The sequence below is a fragment of the Mugil cephalus genome, chromosome 5, assembly GCF_022458985.1.
Source record: "Mugil cephalus isolate CIBA_MC_2020 chromosome 5, CIBA_Mcephalus_1.1, whole genome shotgun sequence".
In the NCBI taxonomy this organism is placed as follows: Eukaryota; Metazoa; Chordata; class Actinopteri; order Mugiliformes; family Mugilidae; genus Mugil; species Mugil cephalus.
The window spans coordinates 11,512,341-11,540,336 of record NC_061774.1 but is presented as its reverse complement, the minus strand read 5'-3'; the positions used below and the strand labels follow the sequence as shown (position 1 = coordinate 11,540,336).

General features: G+C 43.3%; 3 protein-coding genes across 4 annotated transcripts; 2 read left to right on the top strand and 1 right to left on the bottom strand.

The window, feature by feature from the left end:
* Window positions 1–428: 428 nt before the first annotated feature.
* LOC125008265 (endonuclease domain-containing 1 protein-like) lies at window positions 429–2,601 on the bottom strand. The gene is made up of 2 exons (XM_047585439.1): window positions 2,105–2,601; window positions 429–1,623 (listed from the first exon to the last, which is right to left on the bottom strand). Exons 1-2 carry the CDS (start codon window positions 2,408–2,410, stop codon window positions 1,015–1,017), a joined length of 915 nt encoding a protein of 304 aa, XP_047441395.1. The 5' UTR covers window positions 2,411–2,601; the 3' UTR covers window positions 429–1,014.
* Window positions 2,602–6,415: 3,814 nt separating this feature from the next.
* On the top strand, window positions 6,416–15,526 carry LOC125008633 (nuclear factor 7, brain-like). Its single transcript, XM_047585943.1, has 6 exons — window positions 6,416–7,412; window positions 8,132–8,227; window positions 9,989–10,222; window positions 10,413–10,435; window positions 11,241–11,356; window positions 12,264–15,526. The coding sequence occupies exons 1-6, from the start codon at window positions 6,687–6,689 to the stop codon at window positions 12,827–12,829; spliced, it is 1,761 nt and encodes a 586-aa protein (XP_047441899.1). The 5' UTR covers window positions 6,416–6,686; the 3' UTR covers window positions 12,830–15,526.
* Window positions 15,527–16,846: 1,320 nt separating this feature from the next.
* LOC125007704 (calcium-binding protein 2-like) lies at window positions 16,847–27,145 on the top strand. Of its 2 annotated transcripts, XM_047584447.1 has the most exons (7): window positions 16,847–17,668; window positions 18,159–18,431; window positions 25,524–25,554; window positions 25,650–25,784; window positions 25,972–26,081; window positions 26,525–26,672; window positions 26,759–27,145. In XM_047584447.1, the coding sequence occupies exons 1-7, from the start codon at window positions 17,588–17,590 to the stop codon at window positions 26,782–26,784; spliced, it is 804 nt and encodes a 267-aa protein (XP_047440403.1). In that variant the 5' UTR covers window positions 16,847–17,587; the 3' UTR covers window positions 26,785–27,145. The 2 variants fall into 2 exon arrangements, with proteins under 2 accessions (XP_047440403.1, XP_047440404.1); XM_047584448.1 differs by lacking the exons at window positions 16,847–17,668; window positions 18,159–18,431 and adding an exon at window positions 23,521–24,149.
* The last annotated feature ends 851 nt before the right edge of the window (window positions 27,146–27,996 follow it).

The window sequence follows — 27,996 nt, the reverse complement described above, 5'->3', positions numbered from 1 at the left end:
TCACACAGTAGCTTGTACAGCTGGAGCAGAGGCCCAGGGAGCAACTGAGAAAATATAAGTTATTCTGTTAATATAACAACTAGTCTTCAACTGTATATGTGTTCAAAATGTTTTAATGAGAACCAGTTTATTGTCCTAATATGCAAACACAGACAAGGAATTTGACTCATTATGCAATGGACATAAGACACAAGACTGCTATGAAATGAGAATGTCCCTGCAAAAACAGTGTAAACATATACAATATTAATGTAATATTATTAATAGTAATATTGATAGTAAATCACAATGTGTTTATGTTAAAAACTAAGGCTTCTCCTGTATGGTGCTCTGACTGCACCAGCTGTTGACCAGAAGGGCGGCGCATGCGTGTCACCGTCCCAGATGACTTGTGCGCACACAAGAGGAAGAAAAGAAGGGAGGGAAGATGTGGTCGGGGGTTATTACTCAGAGAGGCCTTCACACAGATGTCAGGACAGAGGCCCGGGAGTTTCCTTGATGATCTGTGGTGATTTTTGAGCAGTTGAAGGAGGATGGACTTCTCATCGGGCCCAGGTGCTTTCCTGATCATCTAATGACTGATGATGACGAAAAACAATTCTATATCATGAAGTTGTTATCAACTGATATATTAGTTGTTCCTTGTCGGAACTGTCAGTGAGAAATAAAACATTTAGCATTAATCAGTTGTTTTCGTCTTGTTTTATTAACCTAAAAATAACATTTACATTTCAAAAGATTTTTCATCCACTTTTTTGTCTTGTTTTATTGAAAAGTATTGACGCTAATACATGTTACAAGATTTCAGTAAGAAAAAGGCAATATGGCTATTTTACAAAATCAATCACAAGGGAAAATCATTTTGCACCATCATGAGACAATCATCAAGTCCCAGTGACTCCAACCTTGATTCAGTTACTAAAACGACAGAGAGTAAATGAGGACAGAGAGAAGGTCTGGTCAGGCTGTAAGAAGGCTGCAAAGAAATTAACAATTGATTTTTAACAGGGCCCTTTATTCCCGACAGCCTCCATCAAACAGACTGATGGGCATGGCCAGCCTGTCCACCAGTATGCCCTCCAGAGTCTCTAAAGACATCCGCCTCACATCATAGCCCCGCACCGCTGCCTTTGCCCTCACGTTTACTGGCACAATCTCTTCTCCGCTGTTCGGGTCATTTCTTCCCACTGCAGCATACGTGGGAAAAAACTGCTGCACAGACTGAGGAAGGCCTGATTTGTATGATGGGCAGCAGTAGGCGGACCACATGTACTCGGGGACAGACACCCTGTTATTAATCAGTGGTATGTTTGACTTGTAAGGCATGGCCCCTGTGATCACGTACATTGGGCCTTCGCAATAAGTGGTGAATTTTTTCAACACGTCATTCTCCAGTCTGCTCCAGGGGCCAGAGTTGGAGCCTGCCTTTTGAGGGACAATGTTTGTCAGGGTGAACGTGGCTTCTCTGTCTTCTGCTGTCTTCTGGTGCATGCTGGGATTGAGATGGCCCTTGGTGAAGCTGGAGTTCCTGTAGTCCTGCAGCACCGCCTGGCTTTCAATCACATTCTGGTCAACGGGGATGTGGAAAGGCTCCATCTCAGGGTGAGCACCGGAAAACGCCAACTGAAGGACAGAAAGAGAAACCGAGTCTCAGCCGAGGAGCTTAAAAAGAAAGAAAGAAAAAGCTGCTGCAGATCGGTTCTTCATTCAGTCTGAACTGAAAGTTTGTGGTGAGCTTTTATTTTGCCACTCTGATTCACTCAAAATTGAACGCAATTTTCGAGCATCATTCTAGCATCATAATATAAATATGCAGTCATACATCACACTATGTATGACTGCATATTTATATTATATATATATATATATATTGTGTTAATATGCATGTATCTAAAATGTAGTGACACATTAGCCGAGATAGGAATACATATATAACTTAAATGAAGTAAAGGGAAGGATATACTACACTGCTACTTCTACGGTATTACTTGCTTTGCCCTTATCGAGACACAAGTTTCCCAACAATCTATATCTTAAGACGTCATATTGACAAATACCACAGCGTCACCGACTTCTCTTGATCACAGCGTATTTTCTTTCTTACCTGTGGTTCATACATCCAAGTGGCATTGGGCCGTTTGCCGTCTGCAGGACTTAGTACGTACGCAGAGTACAATGGGGTGCGATGCGTGCGGTGATACAGGCTGGCAAAGCGGTACTGGTTTTTGTAGCGCTGGCATATTGGCTGGTATCCTACCGCTCTTGTGCCTGATGGTGGAAATCTGTTGTAGAAGAAATCAAGGCAGTTGTTGAAGTCCCTGCTGATCTCTCCAGCGACCAGTTCACCGAACCAGGGCAGGAGAAGAAACAGAGCTACTGCGGAGGGTTGCAGCAAGTTCCTTTGAGTCATCCTGTGGACTGCTATCGTTGAGAAGACCAGTTGTATACAAGCCTACTGGGTGGAGATGCTAGCAAGACGTTTTCTCAAACCGAGCTCCAATCCAGTCTAACTTCAGCAGTCGCAGTATATGCGATCACTGAGGTCCTCTCTTATATACGGTGACAGCCGAAACCCCACGGTTGACACCCCTGTTTATTTTCCAACTTCCCCTGTTAACCAACAGTCAGGCTTCCTTCTGGGCAATAGTGATTTGCATATCCATTTTTTTCTTATTTTTTTTGCCATCTTGTCTTGTTTCCAATCTGTCATCTTTTGGTAATTATAGAACTGTGACCGACCTGAACATTTTGTCATTTCCAACTCAAAGACCCGTATTTGAGGGAATATTTAGTGAACATTCCCATCAATACGCTGACACAGGACGCACTCACGCTATCAACCCGTGGTAAATGCTGCAGGAAATGACGGTGCAGATGTCTGCGGAGAGTCTGTCGGCTTTGTCTGAAAAAGCTGAAGCATTACGAGAGATTTAGGGTTGTGGAACTTGAAGGGTCATATGTACTGAGGACTGCTGTGCAAGGCTTGAGATGCAGACACACAACTGAGAAACTCTCCTCAGATGTCCAGATAGATCAATGGATTTCATTTGGTTTCCAGTAGCATTATAACATAGAAAAAGGTGTGTTTGTTTCCCTTTCTGTCTGTCATGGTCATCGAAACTTGCTGTGGGAACCGCAAAATTTTAAGTGAACTTTGACCGTCCATTATTTCTCAATTGTCAGTATATGGGAAGTCCACTTCTTTGCTTTGTTTCGTTTTTATTTTATTATTTTTTTTAGCTTGTCCACAGCTGACGTATGGAAAACACTGACCAAAGTCAACCCACGAAGGGCTGCAGGACCTGATGATATCCCAGGGCGTGTCCTAAAAGACACGCTGAAGGATGTGTATTTTTAACATCTCACTCCAATAAGCAGTGGTGCCAACCTGCCTTAACCCTTTGTCTTCTACGCTGAGAAATACGATTAATCACGATTAACTATCATCCATTTTTAATAAATATTAATAGCGTGCACTGCAAACAGAGTACTTTGACATATCACTATTAAAATGTTCAGATCGATACAATATAAATACTGAAGCTGTATGATGCATATTTTTGCGCTGCTCAAAAGCGCTATATCTCAAAAAGTATAAAAGCCACAGCTTAGATCTTTGTATAAATAATGTGTTTGTAACCAGCTAGTTTTTACCTCTGCGTTGTGTGATGAGGATTAATGGCCCAGACCAGGATTTCTTTGGAGGAGGCAGTCTCCGTTTATTCTCTCTCCAGAGCACAACAGGAAAAGGGCGATAATACATTAAAACACAGAAAAGCATACCTGACGAAAGTATAAATGAAAACAAAATCCTCCCATCAGTCACGAACAACATGAGCTCCTACACGCATTAAAGGACAGAAATATGTTAGCTTTAAGCTAGCGAGCGAACTTTAACAGTATAGCTTTAGCACATAGCTAAAACACAAATCTCTGTGACTAGTGTGTCGCTTTACCTCTCCAGAGCACAACAGGAAAAGGGGAGAGGTAAAGGCGGGAGACACATTTATAGGGGAGGGGGGGACCCCGAAAATAAACGTAGGGGTACAGTAGCTCAGTTTTAAAGGTTCCACATAACAACTTAGGAGGACAAACATGTCAGGTAAGAACAATTTAAAGTGAAACAGATTTTGTGTAATTATAATACTGTATACTGTACAGTACTGTATATTTGACCCTGTTACATGTTCACACTTGGGAAAATTTTATAAATTTCTTATAAATTGTATGACTAGCAATGGTTAGAAAATGGGGACAAAATTAAGCATTTTATTGTCTACTATTACTACTGCAAAAAAAGATCAACCGTGCGGTTACAATTCCAGTCAGATGGTGAAGAGCAGCACCATCATCCCCATTCACACAAAGTCAAATGCTACAGGCCTCTCTGATTTTCGCACTGTGGCACTAACACCTACAGTAATAAAATGTTTTGAACACCTGGTGATGCAACGCAGTACGCCTAGAGCCAACGTAGCTACGTACGATGCAATTTCCACCATGCGCCGCCTCTCTCTCTCAGCTGGTGAGAGAGAGCATCCGTGGGCATCCGTACATCAAAATCCATCACCGTGAGCATGGGCCGTCCCAATGAATGCACAGCCAGATTCAGCTCCGACCACATGGTCACATTAGCTGATGACACGGCTGCTTTAGGCCTTATTAAGGACAACGATGAGTCTGCATGCAGGGAGGAGGTCAGGCAGCTAACAGCGTGGTGTAGTGTTCAGAAGACTTGAGATAGACTTCAGGTGGGCCTACGAACAACAGCATGCACCCCTTATGATTGATGGCCCTGCTGTGGAGAGGGCCAGCAATGTGAAGCACCTCTGTGTCCAGATTGCTCACCTTATCCTCCAACGCCACAGCAGTCGTCAAAAAAGCACAACAGCGTCTCCACTCCCTTCGCAGACTCAAGAAAACCGACCTCCCCACCCCTCACACCTAATCACATTCTACAACTGCAGAAAGCATCCGCACCTACAGTTGCACCTCGTGGTTTGGGGGTTGCAGCAAAGAGGGGAAAAAAGCAGCTGAACGGAACAGCCAGCACACTCACACATACACTTTCACTCTCACCCCCTTCTGACATATTGCTGAGAAACAATATTGCGCTGTTCTCTGTGTACTTAAGTCCATAGTGAAAAATGGCAATAAAAATAACGTTGAATCTCAAATAATTTGCGTACTTAGGATTGGCAGAACTATAGAAGATCATCACACAGTTGCTGCAGATTTGTCGGCTGCACATCTGTAATGCCAATCTCCCGTTCCACCACATCCCAAAGGTGCTCTATTGGATTGAGATCTGGGGACTGTGGAGGCCATTGGAGTACAGTGAACTCATTGTTATGTTCAAGAAACCAGTTTGAGATGATATGAGCTTTGTGACATGGTGCATTATCCTGCTGGAAGTAGACGTCAGAAGATGGTACACTGTGGTCATAAAGGGATGGACATGGTCAGCAACAGTCTTCTGCTGCTGTAACCCATCTTCTTCGAGGTTCAACATGTTGTGTGTTCAGAGATGGTATTCTGTATTCCTTGGTTGTAACGAGTGGCTATTTGAGTTACTGTTGCCTTTCTATCATCTCCAACCAGTCTGTCCATTCACCTCTGATCTCTCACATCAACACTGGATATTTTCTCTTTTTCTGACCATTCTAGAGATGGTTGTGTGTGGCACCAACTACCATACCACGTTCAAAGTCCCTTAAATCCCCTTCCTTCCTCATTCTGATGCTCGGTTTGAACTTCAGCAAGTTGTCTTTATCACCTCTACATGCCTAAATGCATTGAACTGCAGCCGTGTGATTGGCTGATTAGCTATTTGCGTGAACAAGCAATTGAACAGGTGTACCTAATAAAGTGGCCAGTGAGTGTAGGATACAATAAATAAGAACAGCGATGTCTGAGGAGAGGATCCAGGACAAAAGGAGCACTCTCATGAATTTTTATTTATTTATTTATTTGCAGTGAACTGCAGGATGCTGTACTGTACATTATGGCCATCTAGTGATGAAACGGAGGTATGACTAGCCATAACCTTATCACCTCGGTGAAACTAGTTGGATGCTGACTCATGAGGCTTCATTAACAGTCACTGGTGATGAGGTGCAATCTGTGAAATGCCAGGAATCAGAATAGTTGAAATTTCCAGGCCAAGCCTTATTTATTGATTTACTCCGTGTCAGCCAGTTTCTAGTCTGCTTCCGTGTTTTGCGTTTTTTTTTCTGACTCAGCAGCTTGAGTGTGCCAGTCTAAAGCCCAGATTATGAGACCTTAAAGGCAACATGCATGTTCCTAAAATGTTCTTTTATACATTCGATTTAACATTGGTTACATTCACTTAATGTACTGAACAGCTAGGCCTCTACGGACTAAATCCAATCCAACCTAACTACTTTACATAATCTGTACTTTTATCAACTTTTCTGGGAAGGTATTTGTGTTTCATTACGTTATAATAATCTGCGACTCAAAGATGTGTGATTTCTATTTCTAACCATTGAGCAGTTAGTTGTAACTCATAAACTCAATACATATGCACCTACATTGGTTTATTAGTAAAAAAAAAAATAACAACAGTAATAAAAACAAAACTAAAGGAGGAAGTATTTCCTTAATGGGATAACACTTTTTTTCTTCCTAACTCTTTCTAACAAACCCTGTTTGCCTCCGGGCTAATGAAGACGTGCGCCCTGTTGCGTTGCGCGTCTGCCCAGACAGAGCCTGTTTCAGCACGCCTCCCGTCTCTTCCGCGGAAACATTTGCTCTGCCGTCAGCTTCAGACCACTCCCTCCCTCCGTGTGCGAACGGAAGAGCAGTTCAGTATTTACTCGCCACAGTGTTGCCGTTTCTTTTCAGGATTATGTTCATGGCTGAGAATGGCCGAGGCCAACGCGCTTGAGGAACTTCATTCGGAGCTCACCTGCCCCGTGTGTTTGGAGCTGTTCCACGACCCGGTGATCCTCGAGTGCGGACACCACTTCTGCCAGGTGTGCATCATCCAGTGCTGGGAAGCCAAGGCGGACGAGCTGTCGAACTGTCCGAAGTGTAGAAAGTCGTGCTCCCGTAAACTGCGACCCAACTCGCTCCTGTGCAACGTCGTGGACAGCGTGCGGAGAGCCCGCACCATGGACGCGTCGGGGCCATATGGGTATGGGTGGGAGCACGAATGTTCGCCGGAGATGCCGGAGGAACGCGAGCTCGGGTCCAGCATGAGCAGCGTGGCCTCATCCATCGGGCACTGGCCGCGCCACGGTACAATGGATATGTGCGAGGAGCATGAGGAGAAGCTGAAGCTCTACTGTGAGGACGACCAGCTCCCCATCTGTCTAGTGTGCGGCATGTCCCGGGACCACAAGACCCACAATGTCATCCCCATTACCGAAGCTTTTGAAAACTACAAGGTACTTTTGGCTGTTTTTTTCCTAGTCTCCCTATGTATCCATAAATAATAAGGTTTAAACTGACCACTTTTGGCTCGGGTTGGACACAAAAATTTTAGTTGAGATTTTTCTTCTCAATGGCAGAAGAGGAGGAGTCACTAGAGAACGTTTGTTAGAGTTTAGGGAGTGAACATTTCCTTGTTCATTGAAAGAAACGTCAAACACTCCCAAAAGTCAAATATAGTTTCTTTATAACTAAAATCTAGATTTGCTCACAGGTTATATTTTGTTTTGTTTTTTTTTTATTAACATTATTATTATTATTTTACAGAGCAGTTGCGGTGACATGACAGTTGTGCTTTAAATGCCCACTCCCTGCTTTCCCCAGGGTACTCCGTGTTTTACAAGAATTCTGCAGGCCTGTGTGAGATCTTGTAACTCCCTTATACTTTCAACTTTGCTGCTGACCCTCGCCCGCCTGTTTGGACACTCGCTCTGAGAGGCCTTTTGTGTCTTTTAACGTCTTTAACTGGTGCTAAATTCCCACTTTGTTTGACTTTGCGGGTCAGAGCACTCAGCCGAAGGAGGGTTGACTATCATATGACTCTCATTAAAGAGCTTGTTGTTCAGAGTGAGGCACCAATCAAATTAAGTGCTTATTCAACTATAATCTGGTTTATCAACATGGCTCCTTAATAACATTTTGCATGTGATTCTCTGTTTCTGTTATCCACCAATAGGATAAGCTATCTGTGGCTCTCGAGAGGGTTCAGCTGCAGACGGAGGACGCCACGCTCTTCCAAAAACAGACCAATGACAAGATCCTACTCATTAAGGTATCAGGATGGTTGCGTGTCTCTCTGCATGTGGGTGCTGTTTGTTTGTGACGCATCGCGAGGGAAAGAAATTATCTGGAAGGGAGCCTGAGACAAAATGCTCACGTGACTCATGTGAAGGTAACCAGAAAATCTTGTAGGTATAGCGACTTAGATTCCTCCACCTTTACCTGTCTGACAGACGTGACTGAGGGATGAGTCGTCCTCGTTATGACTGGCGGTGACACAACAGGTTGCTGAGAAGCTTGGCTTGGACGTGATGGTTACCACGATTAACCCAGATATCTATGCTGAAATGAAGTGGCTGGATCCTACGAAGTTATATGTGTTGTGTTACATGTGTCTTTCTCACGCACACATACAGAATACTTACACAATGATTAAACAGAAATAACGTAAGAAACAGAGCTGACAGAGTTTAAACCTGCTCAGTTTTGCCCCACGCTGTGACGACTTATGTACACTTATAACAGAGGACACTGTGTGTGTGTGTGTGTGTTTGTGTGTTTGTGTGTGTGTGTGTGCTAAACAAAGATATGAGGGAGCAGCTGATAACTTCACGTATCTCTACTACTAGATGCTACAAACTGCCTTCGAGTGTCTCTGAATGGAGCACGTTTCTCTGTTTGACCTACTTTAAGTGCAGATTCACAGATTTTCACTTCTGGTTCTCTGTCAGCGTGACAGGATGTGGGGTGAACAAGGTAGAGAGGAAGTTTGCCAATTTGTCTTTTCCTGCGTGAAAATGGCAAAAGGGGCACATCTGTCTATCTGCCAAACCCAAAGGAATGGTTGTTGATACAAAACACAGCATATTTTCAGTAAACTCTACTAAACAGGCACCGGTTAGAAGCTTTGTGTTTCTGCCTCTACTGGTAGAGCAGGAAACTAGACCATAGGGACGTAATAAGTGCAACTTCTCCTTTTGATTTTTTCTTATATATGTATTTTGTAATAGACGTTGTCACCCATGTTTCAGAAGAGTTATAGGACCACAGAATAGCATATCCATACAAATTGACGTGTTATACGTCTGGTTTTAGTCTCATCCATGTTAGAGTCTTAACTTTGGTTTAAATTCACAAATTGTCTCGACAACAAGCGTTATCCTGAGGCAGGAGATTTTTGGGGGGGAATTGGTGAAAATTAAAACAGGGATCGTTACATGACTAGTGTGTCCTCACACAAATAATACTAAAAATGAGTTGGTTGGTAACTGCTGGGTGTGTAATTTAAGGAAGTGTTGTCTTAGGTGTTTTTTTTTCCTATAACTGCATATCATACATACATACATACCAAAAATACTACACCTCCACATGACTACCTTGTTGCAAAAGAAATCATTTGACACAGAGAAGTTAGCCACAGTTTTCAGTTTTAGTTTATTGAGCGGTCCGTGTGACCCGTTCTTGTGAACACAATATCTCATGAGAGCCTCAAGAGATTCACATGAACTAAAGGATGGCCTGACTAGCCGTTAGAAGGTCACGAGTTAAAGGCCACCTCCTAAAACTTTTTCACACAGATATCAAATATGACACAGTGGTGAATTGTTAACATTTTATATCCAAAGAGTCAAAGGTCAACTTCACTGTGACGTCATAACGTTCTGCAAAAACACATTTCTATTCAATTATGTGAGTCAGACCAGACATCACCTACGCCTTGATTAGTGGGAAGGTGAAGACAACCACCAAGTAACTGTAGTTTGTTTCCCCCATCCAGCATTTCTCTTTGTGACTGCAGTCTGCCGTATTTCAGGAGCGAGCAGCAGATCTGGAGGAGCAGGTCACCGCGGAGCTTGGCCGCCTGAGGGAGTTCCTTCTCGAGGAGGAGGAGCGCATCAAGGAGAAACTGAAGAAGCAGAAGGAGGAGAAGCTCAACCAGCTGGAGGAGGCGCTCACTCAGGCCACGGAGCAGATCAGCGAGCTGGAAAGTACGGCGGAGAAACTACGCCTCAAACTGAGGGAAGAAGAAAACCCAGAGCAACTCAAGGTAAGATTGAGGAGGAGGAGGAGGAGGAGGAGGAGGAGGAGGAGGAGGAAAAGGGAAGATTACATCTACAAATATGAAAGACTATTACATGGAAGCAGGGAGGTGTAGTATGAGAGATAACATCTGCAAGTTTCAGCCGATACTGAAGGATTTTGTAATCACGGGCCTGTTTTGATCTGCTCTGTTTCAGGGAATCAAGGACTTTATTGGAGGGTGAGTACCATTTTCATTTCATTAAGGTCACTAAGCGGCACAAATTTCTTGCTAGAGTTATGAGTTATCCAATTACTATCAATGTTTTGACCTCTTACGTCTACGTGAATGTCGGCAAGACATCAAACAGTGCAAGAACAAGGGTTTCACAATAATTGCAAGTTGTGTTGAAAAAGGGTGTGAGGGCATGATTGTGGTTTAGTGGGCCACCCTTGTTACACACTGTTATTACAAGTAGTGGTCACTAAAAGAAAGTTTACGTCATAGATCTGAGAAATAAGGAGTTCTTCTTCCTTTCTTCTAAGAATTTACATGTAAAGCTAAGATGTGTCTTAAAGCTGTAGTGTAGCACTTTTGCGGATAAAGGAACATCTGTTAAATTCAAGCACTTGTCAGACGACTTCAGACAGTGGCAATTAAGCTAATTGGCAACAATTAAATATCCTTGTATTTTGAAGTTTAGAGCTTTAAATCTGGTGACGTTCTTCGGCCAAACGATCAAGATGAAACCAGGAGTGAGATGACGAGAAACAAGAGTTATGAATGTAACTTGGGTTCTGTGAATTCACAGTCTCTGGCAAAATTATTTAGGCAGAATAAATGAAATAGTTTCATAGCCTACATCAAAGATGTTACAAAAAAGAAAAAACAAGCAAAACATGTCAACAGTGTTTGTGTTTTTATTGTCGTTGCCAGAAGGGGGAGAGAAATGTTTTGCGCTGTATCTTTAAAGGCTACCCCGTCTGTGTCATAGCACATATTTTTACGAGTGTATAGTTTTTGATGTACAATCTTTCCCTTACAGGGCCGAGAGTTTGTTTGAGCGCCCCCCGGAGGTGGCTGTGGATCTGCAGTCAGGAGAGTTTCTGGGACCTCTACAGTACAGGACGTGGAGGAAAATGATTTCAATTTTTCACCCAGGTATGAAGACATAAATACGTTCTGAACGTATCAACAGTTGAATCACAACTAATTGCTCAACAGGAAGTGGGAGGAGGTTCAGATATCATGACAAATCCACAAGCAAAAACACTGGCTACAACACAATTTGTGGTTTTAAATCTTGTCATTTTTCAAACCTGGATTAATGCGTTTAATGCAGGCTTTCAAAGTTGTAGCTCACAAAGCACCACTTCAGAACGTCAGTGAAGGTTTCTTGAAGAGGTTTCGTCACTCATCTGAGTAGCTTCTTGCTCAAGGAAGTTGAGGTTTAAATAGGAAACTCTGTGGGTAAAACCCATCAGAAACTTGCTAGACTTGTTTCTGTAATAACCATAAACTGTTGCTACTAATTGTCATTAATGTCTGGTTTCTTACCTGTCGTTAAGGAGGGGGCCTACGGTACTTCAGTAATTTCAGTGTTTTCAAATGTCCTCCAGAGCAACAGAAGTAATTATACAGCTGATTTTAAAAGCTCAGTAATAATCCCTAAGAATAGCACTTTGACATCAATATCTCCTGTTTAATTAGCTACACAAACAATAAGCACGTTTATGCCTGCTAATGTTCAGCCTGGTATTAACCTGCTCCATTTGGTGGAGTTGGAAAACAGCATCTGGTCCTTCCCAGTTTGTCACTGGGAGTTGCAGGCAATTTACTAATGAGATGGCATCATACATTGTTACTGATTCTGTAAAACTAGACACAGCTTAATCCGTGTTATATCACAGTTGCATCATTCATTTTTTATTTGCATCCATGCGGCTGATGCTCTTATCCAGCTCGTCTTACTAATCACACGGGCTGAAGGTCATGCCCAAGGAGTCTTTTGTGTAAACGTGTTTGTTTAGTTGTTTCTCCGTGTGACTGTTTTCTTATGCCTTCACAGCTGTCACAGCGGTGACCCTTAACCCAGACACAGCCTACCCCTGCCTGTGGGTGTCTACATGCCGCACCAGCGTCCAGGTAGGAAAAATCCAACCAAACCTGCCGAACAACCCCGAGCGCTTCACCCGCTACAACATCGTCCTGGGCTCCGAAGCGTTCTCCTCAGGCCGACACTACTGGGAGGTGGAGGTGGGCTCCAAGACGGCGTGGGGTCTTGGCGTTGCTGCAGCCTCCGTCAACAGGAAGGAGGAGATTAGCCTCTGCCCCGACGATGGCTTCTGGACCGTGATTCTGAGAGACGCAGGCAACGGCACCAGCGAGTACGAAGCATGCACCGACTCAGAGGAGAACTTGTTGTATCCCCCCAAACCGCCCAGGCGGGTGGGGGTGTATCTAGACTACGGGCGTGGCGAGGTGGCTTTTTACGATGCTGGAGACATGAGCCACCTCTTCACCTTCTATGACGCAAAATTCAAAGAGCCCGTTTTCCCCTACTTCAACCCGTGGCCAATCATCAACGGACGCAACCGGGAGCCGCTCACCATAGTAACGCCACACTGGGGGTAGATGTCGTTTTTATCACAGACTTGATGAATGGATTCAGGGCGCAAGAGGAGGAACTACGATGGACTCATTTCATGAGCATTCATAAATCTGCTTTGTCATAAAGACTCAGACAGGAAACTCAGCAGATAAGATGGGAGACTGAACTGGAGAAGGAAACTAGATAGATGACACTTTACAAAACGTTTTTTTTTTTTTTACATATTAGTTACAAATAAGTAGTCTTCGATTTGTATGTATTCTATGTACAGTTTAAGAAATTATGTGTCTCAGTAAGTAGGACTTTTATGTAATTTTTTAATGGGGACGTGCCATCACTTTCACATTTATCCAACACTATTTAAATGTAGTGTACATGATTATTCTTCAGTTTTAGCAGCCTGACAGTTAAAATGAAGGCAGACATATTTTATTTGGGTGTGAGACTTTAAGATTATGATTGAATTTTCTGTTGTCGTTGTTGTTGCTTCCACTAGAGGGAACCAAAAACCAGCTTTGAACGCAGCGTCACTGTTCATCAGTTATTTTGGGCATAAAAATGTTTTAATTTTCCTTAGATTTAAAACCATACAGATGGAGTGTTCACCTCAAGATATAATTAATTATTTCACCAAAGTCACCAAATAATAATAGTTTAGTTGGGGGAAGAAAAAAAAAACATTAGGAAGAGTGACAGAGGACAGATCCATCTGTAAGATCCACAGATTAGGCATAACATTATGACCACCTTCCTAATATTGTGTAGGCCTCCCTTGTGCCTCCAAAACAGCTGTGACTCGTCAGACATGGGTTTTCCATGGGTGCTATGGTTTGAGCAGAGGGGCCTTTGTGGATCAGACTTGTTCCAGTACATCTACAGATACTAGATCAGTTTGGGATATAGTGAATTTGGAAGCCAGGTCAACACATTGCGCTGTTTCCCAAGTGTTTTTTTAGTTGTTCCTAAACCGTTTTTGTGTGTGTGCCTGTGTCAGGCTGCATCCTACTGGTCTGGTCTAAGTGATCGGTCCAAAGGTTTCTCAGTGGAACACAGTATTGCCTAAGATGGTCAGTGTTATTTGTTTCTCCTGTCAGCGGCTGCAGTGTTGTCGGCGATCATGTATTATTGATTTCATATGATGAACAGTCCCAATTAGCAACCAAACGATCATGCAATTATGACCAAACTCATAAATAAATTGAGAGCAGGCAACAGAAATAGTAGTTTGTAGTACTACTGAACTAAATTGTGTTGTATCAGCACATGTTTCTATTATTTTGCCAACCAGATTTTAGGCAGTGGTCGGGCTTATTAACAGAAATCATTTTAGGGTTAGGATTAGGTTTAGTTAATCAGGGACCGTCACAACAAGCAAACCAAGCAACTGTTTGAGATCCTGTGAAAATCATGAAAAATGGGTCCCCCAGATGGTTTCCCTTTGACAACCATCAACACCGTTAATACTATGAAAGTCGTACACTTCATCGACTGTGCCCCCCCAGTTTAACAGCACCACAAATTATCTTCTAAAACATAGGTCTTCAACAGGGGGTCCGTGGAGGAGGGGTCGCAAAATCATTGGGTGATTAGACATTTTTCCTATATATATTTTTTAATTTTCCTCCACAAATGAAAATTTCTTTAACTACACATTAACATGGATCCAACACGTTTTAGTAAAGGGATACATGACGGCAGAAGACGTCATATTTCAGTCAGCACTAGTCGAGACCTGTCAATTTAAGCCTCGCATACACAGTAGGCCCCGCCCCTAACGTTGTCGAGCCAATCACGAGGCTGCATATTAGTCACTGATTCTGTCAGGTTCCCCCGCAATTGGTCGAGAGCCTATTCAGTCCCCAGGTGAAATCTCAGAGGCGCGCTGCAATATTAGCAGAAGAGAAGCTAACATTGCATGGTATATGTAGGTACGTATGTTTATGGCAGTTGCACATGTGTATTATTTGATTTCACTATTTGTTTCACTTTGTTGCACACAATGTTTTAGCAAGTTAATGTATATGAATACCTGACATTCAGGTAAGGCAAAGAAAGAGAGAGGGGGAGAGAGGGGACAAAGAACCCAAGCGAATGGGGCACAGACAAGGGAAAGACAGATCTCCATCCGTCCGTCCGTCCGTCCGTCCGTCTGTCTTCTCCCACTTATCTGGGACAGCAGCCTCAGCAGGGAAGGCCAGATAGCTCTCTCCCCAACAACTTCCGCCAGCTCCTCCGGAGGACACACATCTCTCATGACGGATAATTGCCGCTGGCGCATCTGACCGTGTGTTACCTGAGTGTCGCCAAGTTCAGATGAGGTCTCCAGAAAAGTAACCGAAAGTGATTAAAGTGATTATGTCTTGTAATCAAATTCAGGAGCCTTACAACAAACGCTCTAGTGTGGAGCTTATTATGTTCGTTTCTTTACCGTTGCTGACGTGCCAAGTTGTTTTCAGCACATATTAAAATGTAATGTAACACGAAAACATCACATGACGCACACAGAGGGGCAACAACATCACGTTTGACACAAGCTCAACGAAAACATTTAATTCACAATGTTTTTGCGACTGAGATAATCAGCTGAGTAGTTTGGTGTTAATGTCCTTTTTCTGTCCACTTAAGCAAGGTTAATGAGCGTCCTCATGCCAATTGAGCAATTTGATAATCTGTGACTACAATTACGAACAAATAAATAATGAGAATTAGTCTGACCCAAATAAAACTTGCCGTCCTCCGTGTCTGCTCAGTCTCTGTGGATCATCTGCGGACACATCAACCACAGACGCCGGGCTTCATACCAGTCAGGGGAACACATCTTCTCCCTCAACTGTCCTGATCTGTAATTAGATATTATTAAGATCTGATCAACATGCCGTAACACAAGCCTTCACTTCTACGTTGCTGCTCAGCTGTCACTCCCCGTGTCATTCATCCCCGTCGCTTAGCAGCTTCGGGGATGGTCAAGGTGATGGAGAGCTCCGACATGAACGTTTTTTTGCCATTAGATTTATTTTCAGCCCTTGTTTCCGCTTTCATCTTGTTCACTCATCCTTCATCTATTCTCCCATCCTCGGATGACTGATCTGTTCCCAAAATACAGCCACTATTTTTAACCCTCATCCATGTAACTTAGCGTTTCTGTAACGGATCTCCTTTCTGTCTCCACTCAAGAATTTGCCTCTCCCCTCGCATCAATAATCGATGAGGAGAGGGGCTGAAGAAAGACGGACGGGCAACCGAGGTGATTAATGGAAACCTCATTAGGAACTGGAGAGAAGGCGACCTATACGTTATCCCCGCGTCTGGACAACGTATACGCTCAGGGTTTCAGTCTGAAACTGAAATGTTTAATGCGGGTTAACAGGAGATGCAGAGCGAGAAAGCGGTGGAGGCAGATTTCAGGGGTTGACTGTTTAGGTCAGAAAAGGAGAAGTGAGACGCTGTCAGCTCAATGCTGTCAGACACCTACACTTATTTCTACAAGGAGGAGGGAAAGGGGGAAAAAAAATCAAAGTGATGGGACGCTTTATTTATAGGAAGTCGACGCTTTTGGCGGCGTTGGTTGCTTTAGACAAACAAAGTCATACATCTTCTTTGGAGAGACCAAAAGCACAATAACATGTTTACACGCCTGTGTGAACATTTCTAAAAATAGAGATCAGTGGCTTCATGTTGTGTGCATGTGTACGGGCTCAGCCATCCTTGCCGGATGAGATTATGCACGCTGGATATCACTGAGGTTTTGTGCTATAGGTAAACAAGAGCATTTCACGGCTGCAATGATGCTGAGTTTAATTGCACCGCGTCCCACCTTTTCCGTCTCTCAGAAAACATGCCATCAGTATTGCAACAAAGGCTCCCAAATATGACAGGGGATTGAGGGCGGACAGGGAGATTGGGAGTAAGAAGGATTACTATCAGAGGGAAATGATGATGACAAGAAGGAGGAAGGGAACTATTCTGGGAACAAAAAAAAATTATATTGAAAACAATGTCAGAAAAAAAACACGTTTCGCAAAGGTTGTGCACGCGCTTGACGGCAGGAAGGGCAGCTGAGACAAAGCACACAGGCAACAGGAGGAGTGTTTACCGGCGATGAAGGGGGGGGAAAAGAGGAAAAGGGGGGAGGAAGAGAAGGAGAGAGGTAGGTCGACGTGTTACAGGTAGATAACGCGAGGGAGGTAAAGTTCACAGAGTATAGGGTGTCACCTAAAGGATCAAGAGATAACAAGTTGGGGCAGAGGTGCTGGAACTCTATCCCAGAGCCAAGACAACGGCAGATGATAAAAACCACCCCACCTGCACGCACCCAGGGAGAAAGATGTGGACTGGAGCACGGTGCGACTCTGAGGAAAACAGGTGAAAGGCATACTTGAAAGAAAAAGGAAGGGGGAAGAAGGAGGAGAACATTTGGGCTTCGACTTTGCCTGGAATCCTTTAGTTCATTTCACTTCAGTTCATTCTCAGTTTTTTATTATTATTTCTATTTTTTTTTTTATTTCACCTGAAACAAAGACTGCAACCGCAGGCCCGGTGGAGCTGAGTTTTAAGACATTTTTCAATAACAGTTCCAAAGCAATTCACAATCAGCACCTCAGCTGACTTTGTGAGGATTTTTTGCACATTAATGTAGAAAAAGAAAAAAGAAAGCAGCCAAAAAGAAAAAAAAATCAAAAGTGTTTCGTCGAACGAGAGAAGAGAAGAGAGAGCGCGAGGGAGGGGGGAGGGCGAGCGAGGAAGAGAGAGAGAGAGAGTGCGTGTGAGCCGGTGACACCGAGATGTTCATGCTCATTCGAGAGCCGACTGCAGGAGGAGGTGCTGGAGCGATGAGCGCGCCACAGGAGAGGTCTGCAAAACAGGTGTGTGTGTGTGTAACTGGGACATGTGCACTGTGTGTGGTTTTACATGTGTATTTATTTCGTCTTACTGTGCTCCTTTGTGGGCCGGTATTACCTTTTATGTTCGTCAAAAATACATTTGAAACTGTTTAGTTTTGCATGATTTTATAATTTTGTTCCATTAAACTTGGAAATGTAGTGATGTGTGGGAAGGATCGAATGAGAAAGGTTCGTATTTGGTAAATTTGCTCCTTTTTTTTGGTTGAAAATGTTTGCTGACATGTCTTGGTGGTACAGGCTGTGTTTTTAGTATTTTTCATGTTTATTGCAGCTTAGAAATGATCAAAATCCAGTTAAAAACGACCGCATCTAGATGAACACAGACGATATTTCCGGGTGAACATTGTTGCCAAATTAATAGGTCAAAATGAATTTGTGTGTACGTGGGCTTGTGCGCGTCTTGAATTTGAGCCAGCTCTGCTGAACCCCCCCCCCCCTGCTGCCCTCTCAGGTGCAGGCTTCCATCAAGAAGAAGGTGGAGAAGCAGAAGATGCAGAGGCGAGCCAGCATGCAAGCCGGGGCGGCCGGAGACGGGGAAAGCGCTGCTGCTCAGCCTCCCCGCCATCAGAAGCCCAGGCAGCTGCTGGAGGCGGCTGAAGACAGTGAGGCCCTGGACGAACAGCTGCTCGAGATGATGGAGGGACCACAGAGGGGGGAGACTGAGAAGGAAAAAGAGGGAGAGCCTGTGGACCTGCTGCCCATAGTGGACTCTGTGTTTGGACAGGTAGGAATGCATGTGTCTCCGCATTAGAAACGTGTGTGGGTGAATGCGTGCGTTTCATTTGCTCCTGCATCAAGTTCTCTGGCTGATCGAATGTCTCGCTGAAGGCTCGATTGTAACCCTAAGCCTCCGGTTCAAATATAAAGCCCGGCCGTATTCCAGACTGTGTGAGTGGCCGTCTCTTCTCGCACAATCTGACCTCTACGAACTCGCAGGGCAGAAGGAAAAACAGCCAAATTCACCACAACATAACAAACACTGCCCCCAAGTCTGGGTGGGATCTCCAGAGCATAAAGCTAAGAACGACGGTAGTGTGTGTTTGAGAGGATTTAAGCTCCTTTACTTTGGGGGACATTACGAAAGTGTAATCCGTAACGGATACGATCCGAGTCTGCCAGAGATCTGATGAACACCCTATCTCTGCAGCCATTGTGTCAGCTCGCTCGGTGTCACATCACATCCCGTCACTCACACGGTAAGCAGCGACACACGACACGGCACGGCACGGCACGGCACGGCAGGCTCCGCCATCCACAGCATCTGTCACAAGTGGGACTGGGCTGCCGCAAAGCGTAGCAGAGTTTGTAAAAAAAAATAAAATAAAATCACCTCAGCAGAGACTACGCAGAAGTTAAAGCTGACATCAGCACGGCCGGTGAGTCACTCTGGATATATTCTCTGACATGAGGAGTCACAGCCACCTGAAGTCGTCAGCAAACTCCCGAGGAGGGCGATGACGAGCGGGGCCCGAGGTTAGAAACGATGGAATCAATATAAAGAGCAAAATATGTGATGTCAGCGGTGATGCAAGTGATCCAAAATAAGAGAGAGCATCTGAGTGAGTGGGAGTCGGAGGAGAAGAGAAGATGAGAGGGGAGAAGAGAAGAGAAGAGAAGAGAAGAGAAGAGAAGAGAAGAGAAGAGAAGAGAAGAGAAGAGAAGAGAAGAGAAGAGAAGAGCTGTGCAGCATTATAGTATAAAGCTTTAGAAGCTTTAATGCATCAGAGAAGTCATACTCCCCCTCATAATAAAATTAACTGAAACCAACGGCCTGCAGAATCTCACCAGCTCCTTAAAGTGATATGTCACATATAACAGATTTAATAAAGTGGTGAAACGTGTTGGATTCTCCCAAAAACACCTCCTGTCTTTGAAGACATGTCTTAGAGGACAGACAGCTCTGTTTTATATGTGACATGCTTAAAACGAGGACAGTCTCCGAGGTTATTAGGTTCCTAAAAGATAACATTTTGATACTTAAAGTAGCAATTAGTTTTTGGTAGGTTGTGTTAGTTTACTTCATAGTTCCTCTCATACTTTAACCGGCACGTAAAATCCATGACCTGCCAAGTTTTATGCCGGAAACTTAAGGAATTTCTTTTATTTTGGTAAAAGATTATTAAAGAATTATTTCATTTCTCAGAAGTTTCAACCCGGTGGTGGTAAACTAACTCAGTTGATAGAAATCTTAGGTTCCTAGGGTTAACTTAGGGTTGGGGCCATTTCTGAACCCATGTATGGAAAATTGCGGTACTGCTAAAAAAAAAAAATGCAATTACTTAAGAAAATATAACAATTGGATACCAATCCAAATGGCCTCACGTCAAAGACAAAAACTTATTTGAGGAATACACGGAAGATTAACTAAGATTAAAATAAAAAAGATTTGCAAAAAAAAAAAAAAAAAAAAAAAAACAGCTGTGGTCATTTTTGACCAAAGTTAAGCATCTAAGGCATTCATGTTGTTTGAACTTATGACTGAATATGTGCCGTGGTGAACGTCGTCTTATCTTATCTATGAGCTCACAGTAATTGAACTCAATTTGATCAGTTTCCTATGAACAGCTGTAAGCCATGATGCTATTTACAGGGAAGGTCCAGCACTGACATAACTCACAGTTGGTAATAAAATGACCTGTAGTCATTTCTGGAGAAACGTCACTCAAATAACATCTCAATTTAAACCACCGCACTGTTGCTTAATTCACCAGTCGCTCGTTAATGCAAACTGAACGCTCACAAACTGTGCTGTGCCCCGACTGAACTCTTTTCAGATTTCACCAGCTACATTAACGTGCTACGGTCACTTTACAACACTTCTAGTTTTAACGTAAGACTTGACTTCCTCGACTCTTCTGCCTCTTCTAATGTTTCCCTGGTTGACAGCTCTCATTACTGGAAACCTGCGAGTCTTCATCTGACACCAGATCAGTGCATGATACATCTGCTGGTTTACACACACACACACACACACACACACAGACAAGTTCATGACAAAGACACAAGAGTACGACGAGCCCAAAACAAAGGAGTCGAATTACCGCTCATCTGCCACAGCGCGCGCACACACACAATGCCCAAGTAGCGTGTGTCTGAGATAAAATTAACCTCGAGAAGAAACCCGGCCACATAAATAAACCTGTCTGCGTGTGTGTTTGTAGGTGTGCGCGCACACACACAGAAGAAAACCCACACCTACCCAGAGCATCTCGTTTACATGATTAATTGAAGGAGTAAGTTAATAAGAGAGAATCAGCCTGGTCGTTAATCAGGTTTAATGGTATTGTGTGTCTAGAGTTGCAGTCACACAGGTGTCAGTATTGTCTTAACACACAACCAACAAGGTGAATCGTGGTGGAAACTCGGGAGGAAATGATGAAACTGAAGAGTCACTGACTGATTGGACTCATGCTGGTACGAATGTTGCGTGGTTTACAGGTGAAAATGTGACTTCTGTGCAGGAAATATTCACATATCCAAAGTCTGCATATCAACATTTCAGTAGGGGCTGAAAGATGCAAAACAGAAACACAGTATCGCAAAACATGTGATCGTTCCTGTTTCTGTTGTTTTCTTACACGCGCAACTGTGTTCACATTCCTCTTCCGTGGTCCACCGTGAAGTTTCCCACAAATCAAAATTTCCAATACAGACATATCTGACAGGGAGCTAAAATATATCCTAGCAAACGTCATTATGATTTTTGTTGTTTTTATTTAAATTGGTCTCTATAAAGCTGCGACTGAAGGCTCAATCTGCCGGGAGCGTGAGCTAAAATTAGAAGTATCATTACTGCCTCGAATATTCTCTGCAGCAGCTGTCGGATAAAATGATTAGGCGAGTCTTAAAGTGGCCTCTAGTGGCGACTGCTGACTGATGCTACGGATGAACGATGACGCTTCATCTCATCAACGTTCATAAAAAAAAAAGTCCCTGCACGCTGGCTTGGGTGACACCTCCATCACTCTACTTTTTCCTTTTGGTTTCTGAGATTAAAGTTACTTCTTTGCCATATTTACAGAAACATTAATGTTAATACGGCCTTTTTTTCATGCCACAACTTTTGATGATTTAAAACAAGCTAATATTTAAAATTCCAGGCTCTCAATTTACTGGTTTGTATCACTCAGATTGCACTGAGCTTTGTGCAACCCAACAAACGTATCTCATACTGTACAGTGCAGATGTCAACAGTCCAGCCATTAATCCTCATGGATGTTAAAATATTCAGCTTTTGTTGTAAACGCCTTAGAGGAGAGTGGGTTCAGCTTTGTGTGGTTCTGTTGAGCCGTAGCATATTGCTTTACTGATGCGCGTTTCTATTATTTATACCAGCGGGGCAGATTGAATAACTGTTAATTGCCGACTTAACATATGCAGCAGCACATACATGAGTGTGTAGAAGGAGTGCGCGCACATAAACACAAGCTGCGCTCTTCTCCGTATGGATGCACTGTAAGCGGGATACCAAATCTGCTCTGGGGGAGATTTGTTGACAGATGCTTTGAAAGAGCTCAGCTGACCACTTAGCGCCGCACTTGCAAAAGCTCCACTCGTGCCTTTGGTAATATTTTAAGACAGCTTGACCAGACTGGAACCCGGGATGCGGAGGGGTGAAGTTCACATGGTGTCGGGCCTGTTACGTCCCGACGAGCGTGACCTGAGATGAACGCTGGCAACGGGATCCTCTGGGTCTTACGCAGGCTGCAATTTTCTGAAGCTTCACAGCTCATTTGCGGTACTCTGGCATTGCTTTAGGAACGTTTCAAGACAAAACAAAAGGCTTGTGTTTAGGTTGGACAGGTTACCTGTGGATGCTGAAATTACATTTCTCATTCGGCACGTCATGGAAAATGGTAATTTGACCAGAAATACTGCACGTCGTCTATTCTATGTTTTTGTTTCTTCACTGAGGTTTCCATCTACTTCTTACTAAGTAACCACATTTATAGGTATACTGATCATTTTGTCTCATACAAGCCTAATTTCTCATACAAGTCAATACAATTTTGTTTAGTTGTGGCACATATCCAACTTTTTTGTCCAAAAAAGATGCATTCACTGAAGAGACGCCATTCAACTGTCTTTATTGTTCTTCAGTCAGTATTATATTCAGTTAGGAAACATTCATGTTGTCATTTCAGCATCTCTCCCTTTATTTCTTTATCCTTCTTGCCTCTCTCTTTTGTAGCCCTTATTTTTCCGTCACCCTCTCTTCTTTAATTTGATGGCTGGGATTAATCCCTCCCTCTTAATTCTCCCTCTAAAACTCTTTACACTGTGGATGAAGTCGTTTGAATGTACAGTGTAAACTGGAGAGGGAGGAGAGACCGAGCTGAAGAGGAGGAGGGTAGAGAGGAGGGGGATTAAAAGCGCTGCGTGAGGAGAAGTGATGCTGCTTCTGCAAAGAGACACATGAGTGAGCGGCTCTCGCTGGCGTCCGCTTTGATCCCCGCGCCGCTTTTTCTTTTGACATGTCTTTGACGGACGACCACGTTGAGTAGGTTGGACTGAGTCAGGACGGCTCTTGCATGGATTAGAGTATTTCTGGTGTGTGATGTGGCGAATGGTAATCAGAATGACACAATCGGCTTGAGCTAGACCTCTGAGAGAAAGGGCAGAAAACAACAGAGTAAAAAGTTAGAGGACGGGAACGTTTTGGGCAGCGGGGGGAGAGTGGACGGGTGAGATTGCCTGTGGGCCAAGGGAGTGTCAGTGATGGGAAACTGCACCAATCCGCCCGTGAAAGAGAAAATTAAGAAGGTAAGAACATTTCACCTTCTCTACTTTAGTAGAGCACGATGTCTTAGGAGCTTTCTTCGCATCTTGCCGTATTTTAAAAATTTTCAAAATGCAAAAACTTGTTGAAACCTCTTTGTGTAAGAAAGTGTTAAAAATACAAAAAATAATTTAAAAAAAAACTACGGTTGCATCATTTCCATGGATGTACGAATGTCATTTACACAGACAGAAGATGTCAGCTATTGTCAGCAGAATAAAACAGCAGCAGGACGCAGTCATCAGCAAAAAGTTGACTTCAAGGCTGTTTTACAGAGTCAGGATAACGGCTGACGTGAGCGGACTGTCTTGAAATAACAAGCAGCTTACGTAACGCGTGCATAACCAGAAGGCAGCGGGTCTTAATCTTGCTCCTTTAAAGATATTAACTTGTTTTATGCGTGAAGAATCCGTCGTACGGACAGTGAGAGTGTTGCTTTAACAGCCTGGTCTGCCTCTGAAGGCGGCGATGCGGGGGCCCCTCCGGGGAAAGGTGAGGGCAACGGACCAGCAGGGTCTGCAGCTGGAGGGAGAGGAGGATGAGGATGTGGAGGACAGTTCGTACGAGGAACCGTTACGCGCGCTGGCGAAGAACTGCAACGCGCTGCACAACATCGCGGGCCCAGCCTGCATCTTCCTTAAACAGGGCTTTTCTCAGACACTCGTACGTAGCATCAGAAGTGTGCACGCTCTGTCCTCACGCAACCTCCGCAGCCACTCTTTCCAATTCATTTTCATCTCCACACCGTGTCTGACCCCCTCCTGCCCTCCGCCACATCAGCTGCGTCATCCCCTCGCATCACTGGACCGGGTCGGACAATCAGATACCCTCACGTTGCACATGCTCAAAGGGGTCGATCACCGAGTTCCATGGAAAATCATTGGCTGTGCTTTGTGGAGCATGTTCTGTAATGTTCTGCGGCACAAGGTGACTGGGAGGGAAATGTTGAATTCCCGACTGGACGAAAGGAGCAACAAAATGTGCGTTAGTAATGTTATTGTGCGAGTGGTGCTGAATTTAATAGTTAATTGGGGGTGGAATTAATTTCACTTTGCAGAAGGATCCAAAGTCCTTCTGCCATGAACCAAAAAAAATAATGGAAAACTGGAACAGAAAACCTCACATTAAAGGAAAAGAGCACGTGTCATTTGAAGGATTAGATTTGTCCAGTTTTGCAAGTCACATCACATCTACAAAAATGAGTTCTGGCTATTTCATTGTTGTGTGTCTCTCTGTAACCAAATTAGGTCTCTGCATGTGCTGCGATTTGGTTTGACTTCATGTATTCACCTTATTGTGTCAGAATAAAGCTGAGGATTTAATCAGAGCAACCAAAGATACTGAACCGATCGTAGCAGAACGCCCCGTTTTAGCTTTCCTCTAAAGTGCTGAGCATAACATCCAGTTTGCATGCAAGCCTGAGTATTGCGTCTGATATGTGCACACATATGCATTTGTGTCTTGTGTGGACATGTGTCCAATGGTCTCTGCCAAACAAAACCTCCCAGATCTCATAATCTCTCGACGGTTGGCGCTCCCCCAACAAATCCGGTTCCCCATTGTAATTTATGCTACATGAAATGTCAACATGTCATGTAAAGAATAATGTATCTGTATATGAATTTTAATCCATATAGAGCTGGACACTGTCTTTTATTTTGAAGACCCTGCATTTTGCAATAGCCTGGGAAACACTGAAGAATGAACCCTGTTAGTTTAAAGCAAAGTAAAAAATAAAATAAAAGTATAAATAGCGAACAGTGCATAAATTCTCAATCCACATTCAGCCACGTGAAGCCAAACTCATTAATCAAAACATTGGCCAGACATCAAGACTCACAAGATGTTTGCATAAATAATATTTTCCCCTCATTATTCATTTTCTCTGGGTTGTTCTCTGATTTTCTTGATGTTTGCGAATTTCCTTTCTTTGTGCGTACGTGCCTGTCCATGTGTGTATGTGTGTACAAACACAGCATGGGATATGTTCAGAGCTGCTTGCAGCACGAAGCTAACGTGTGAAACTCTCTCCAACAGGACAGAGAGCTGAGGCCGGAGGAGATTGAAGGTGAGGTGATCTGTAGCAGCTTTTAACTTTAAAGCGTCTAATGTGAATGTTGCTCATGACCGGATGTGTTGTGCGTGTGTGTGTGTTTTTGTCAGAGCTGCGTGAGGCATTCGTGGAGTTCGCTAAGAACAAAGATGGCTTACTCAGTCACAGAGACCTGGGCGAGTGTATGAGGACCATGGGATACATGCCTACGGAGATGGAGCTCATCGAACTGAGCCAGCAGATCGGTGAGTGAAATAACAGAGGTTACACAACAGAAGACAACAGAGCTGGAACAGATGGTCATTTTTCTCACGTAGCAAAATAAAGTCAAATAAGGTGTATTTATCTGTGAAGGCAAGACATGTTCTAAATACTTCCTGGAGCAGGATCCTGATGTAGGTAGATTTTCTAATTTAACTTTGTGTCTTTTAGGTGGAGGTAAAATAGACTTTGAGGATTTCGTCGAGCTGATGGGACCCAAGATGCTGGCAGAGACGGCGGACATGATCGGAGTCAAAGAACTTCGAGATGCGTTCAAAGAGGTCGGGATACACGTAATTTAAAGCAAACGTTATTAGGTGTTGCACTGGGAAAATGCAGGACTTTCTGAATCAAAAATAAAAAAAAGGTAAAAAGAATGAATCATTTTGTGTGTACAAAGCACACAATTAATCACTGGTGGTGCTCCTGAGTTAAATTTTAACCTTTAACCGACGAAAGGGAGGACCTGAATGCAAGATGAAGAAAGCAAGTAAGAAGAACTAAAGGCATGAACTAAAGCTAATAAAGTGGAGGCAGAATACATGAAAAGGTGCAAAAGACGAAGCTAAGAACAAAGCAGGAGTGAGACATGACAACACATGACAGAGGATGATTGATATGTTCAAAGTAAAACGGGAAAATGTTCAGGAAACCGGGCGAGGGTGGCTTGACGGCGTGAGATAAAGCAAACCCTTCCTAAAACCTCCCCTCTGTCTGTGTCCAGTTTGACTCTAATGGCGACGGTCAGATCAGTTTAACGGAGCTGCGTGAGGCCATGAAGAAGCTGATGGGAGAACAGGTGACCAACAGAGAGATCAACGAGATCCTCAGAGACGTCGACCTCAACGGAGACGGCCTGGTGGACTTCGAGGGTAACAGAGAGCTTCATTGTTTAACTGACCACTTTCATCGTCCTCTTCTTCTTCCTCATTCTCACTGCTTCCTCTTGTCTTTTCAGAGTTTGTGCGAATGATGTCCCGCTGACGGCTGCACGTCTCCGACGGCTGCACAGAAATTATGCAACTGCTAGACAAGGAAACACACTACACTGTAGTGAACGCTCCTGGTTTGCTCTCAAGAGCGTGCATGCAAAAATATATTTTTATATTAAAAGAAGAAGTAAGTAACTGTAGCTCTGCAACTAGCGAAGACTGCACACAACTAAATTTGAGGTGAAACATAAAGTATTTAAACAGCTGTAAGACATATCAGAATCTTGACAGATCACATTTATGATTTATTCCACATGTATTTTTATATTTTCGTGTTTGTTCTTTTAGTCTGAAAGCTTGTTTGTAAAATTGTAAAAAGTTATTTTTAACTAATAAAATGTATTAAAACCGAATGAGTCTCACTGTCAACATGCACACGCGATCATATTAGAAAGGACCAGTCAACAAAAATGAAGTTTAGGACATGAACAGCTTGCACTTATTCGTCTGTGAAATGGTTTGTTGAATCAATTCTGGGTGAGAGAGAAGCTTCACGGCTTCAAGTCGAACAGTGTAGGAAAATAGAAAGAGCAGCTGATGCAAAAAAAAGTCAAAATGTATTTATGAACACTATCATCCACAATAGTATAAACTAGTTATTTATTTTAACTCTTAATTGAACTATTAATTGTCGACAAGTTGCACATAAAGCAGTACATCACTGCCTAAAGTCTAGCTCCTACTCAGAGAAAGGAAAACCAAATTAAATGCATCAACAATAATTAAATGAAAATACTTTTCTGTTAAATGTACAGTATCTTTTTTTTATGTTTATGAATATATGTTGCTTACCACTCACAAATCACGTTTCTTTTTTTTTATTTAGGAGATGAATTAATCACCTTAAATTGGATTAAGTTTAATCTACTTGTACAGACCCCTTCACGGCACTTTACCACATACCAACCACTGCCATAGATGGTTTCTCAATTAGGTCCATGTAAATGTCTGCCCATTGCATCATGGGCAGTCCTGTTAAATCGTCCATCACTCGCTGGATGGATGATTTGACAAATTAAGTTAATCATTATTTAGAGGATTTTTGTTCCTTGTTAATGCTAATGCTAACCGCGAGCTAACGCAACGTTACTTGCATGTCCAAGTAGAACTCGCATTTACTACGTTGCACTTCACAGTGTTTCCACTTACTTGTTGTAATATCTTTGTTGCAGAGGCTTCACTTGATAAAGACACACCAGACTTC

Bases quoted from the DNA above. Each gene is read 5' to 3' on its own strand.
- LOC125008265 (XM_047585439.1), bottom strand. From the start codon at position 2,410: ATGACTCAAAGGAACTTGCTGCAACCCTCCGCAGTAGCTCTGTTTCTT. The intron at 1,624-2,104 runs GTAAGAAAGAAA...TCTGTCCTTCAG, and splicing joins CTTGGATGTATGAACCACAG to TTGGCGTTTTCCGGTGCTCA.
- LOC125008633 (XM_047585943.1), top strand. From the start codon at position 6,687: ATGAAGACGTGCGCCCTGTTGCGTTGCGCGTCTGCCCAGACAGAGCCT. The intron at 8,228-9,988 runs GTATCAGGATGG...GCCGTATTTCAG, and splicing joins ACAAGATCCTACTCATTAAG to GAGCGAGCAGCAGATCTGGA. The intron at 10,223-10,412 runs GTAAGATTGAGG...GCTCTGTTTCAG, and splicing joins AAAACCCAGAGCAACTCAAG to GGAATCAAGGACTTTATTGG.
- LOC125007704 (XM_047584447.1), top strand. From the start codon at position 17,588: ATGTTCATGCTCATTCGAGAGCCGACTGCAGGAGGAGGTGCTGGAGCG. The intron at 18,432-25,523 runs GTAGGAATGCAT...TCTCTCCAACAG, and splicing joins TGGACTCTGTGTTTGGACAG to GACAGAGAGCTGAGGCCGGA. The intron at 25,555-25,649 runs GTGAGGTGATCT...TGTTTTTGTCAG, and splicing joins GAGGCCGGAGGAGATTGAAG to AGCTGCGTGAGGCATTCGTG.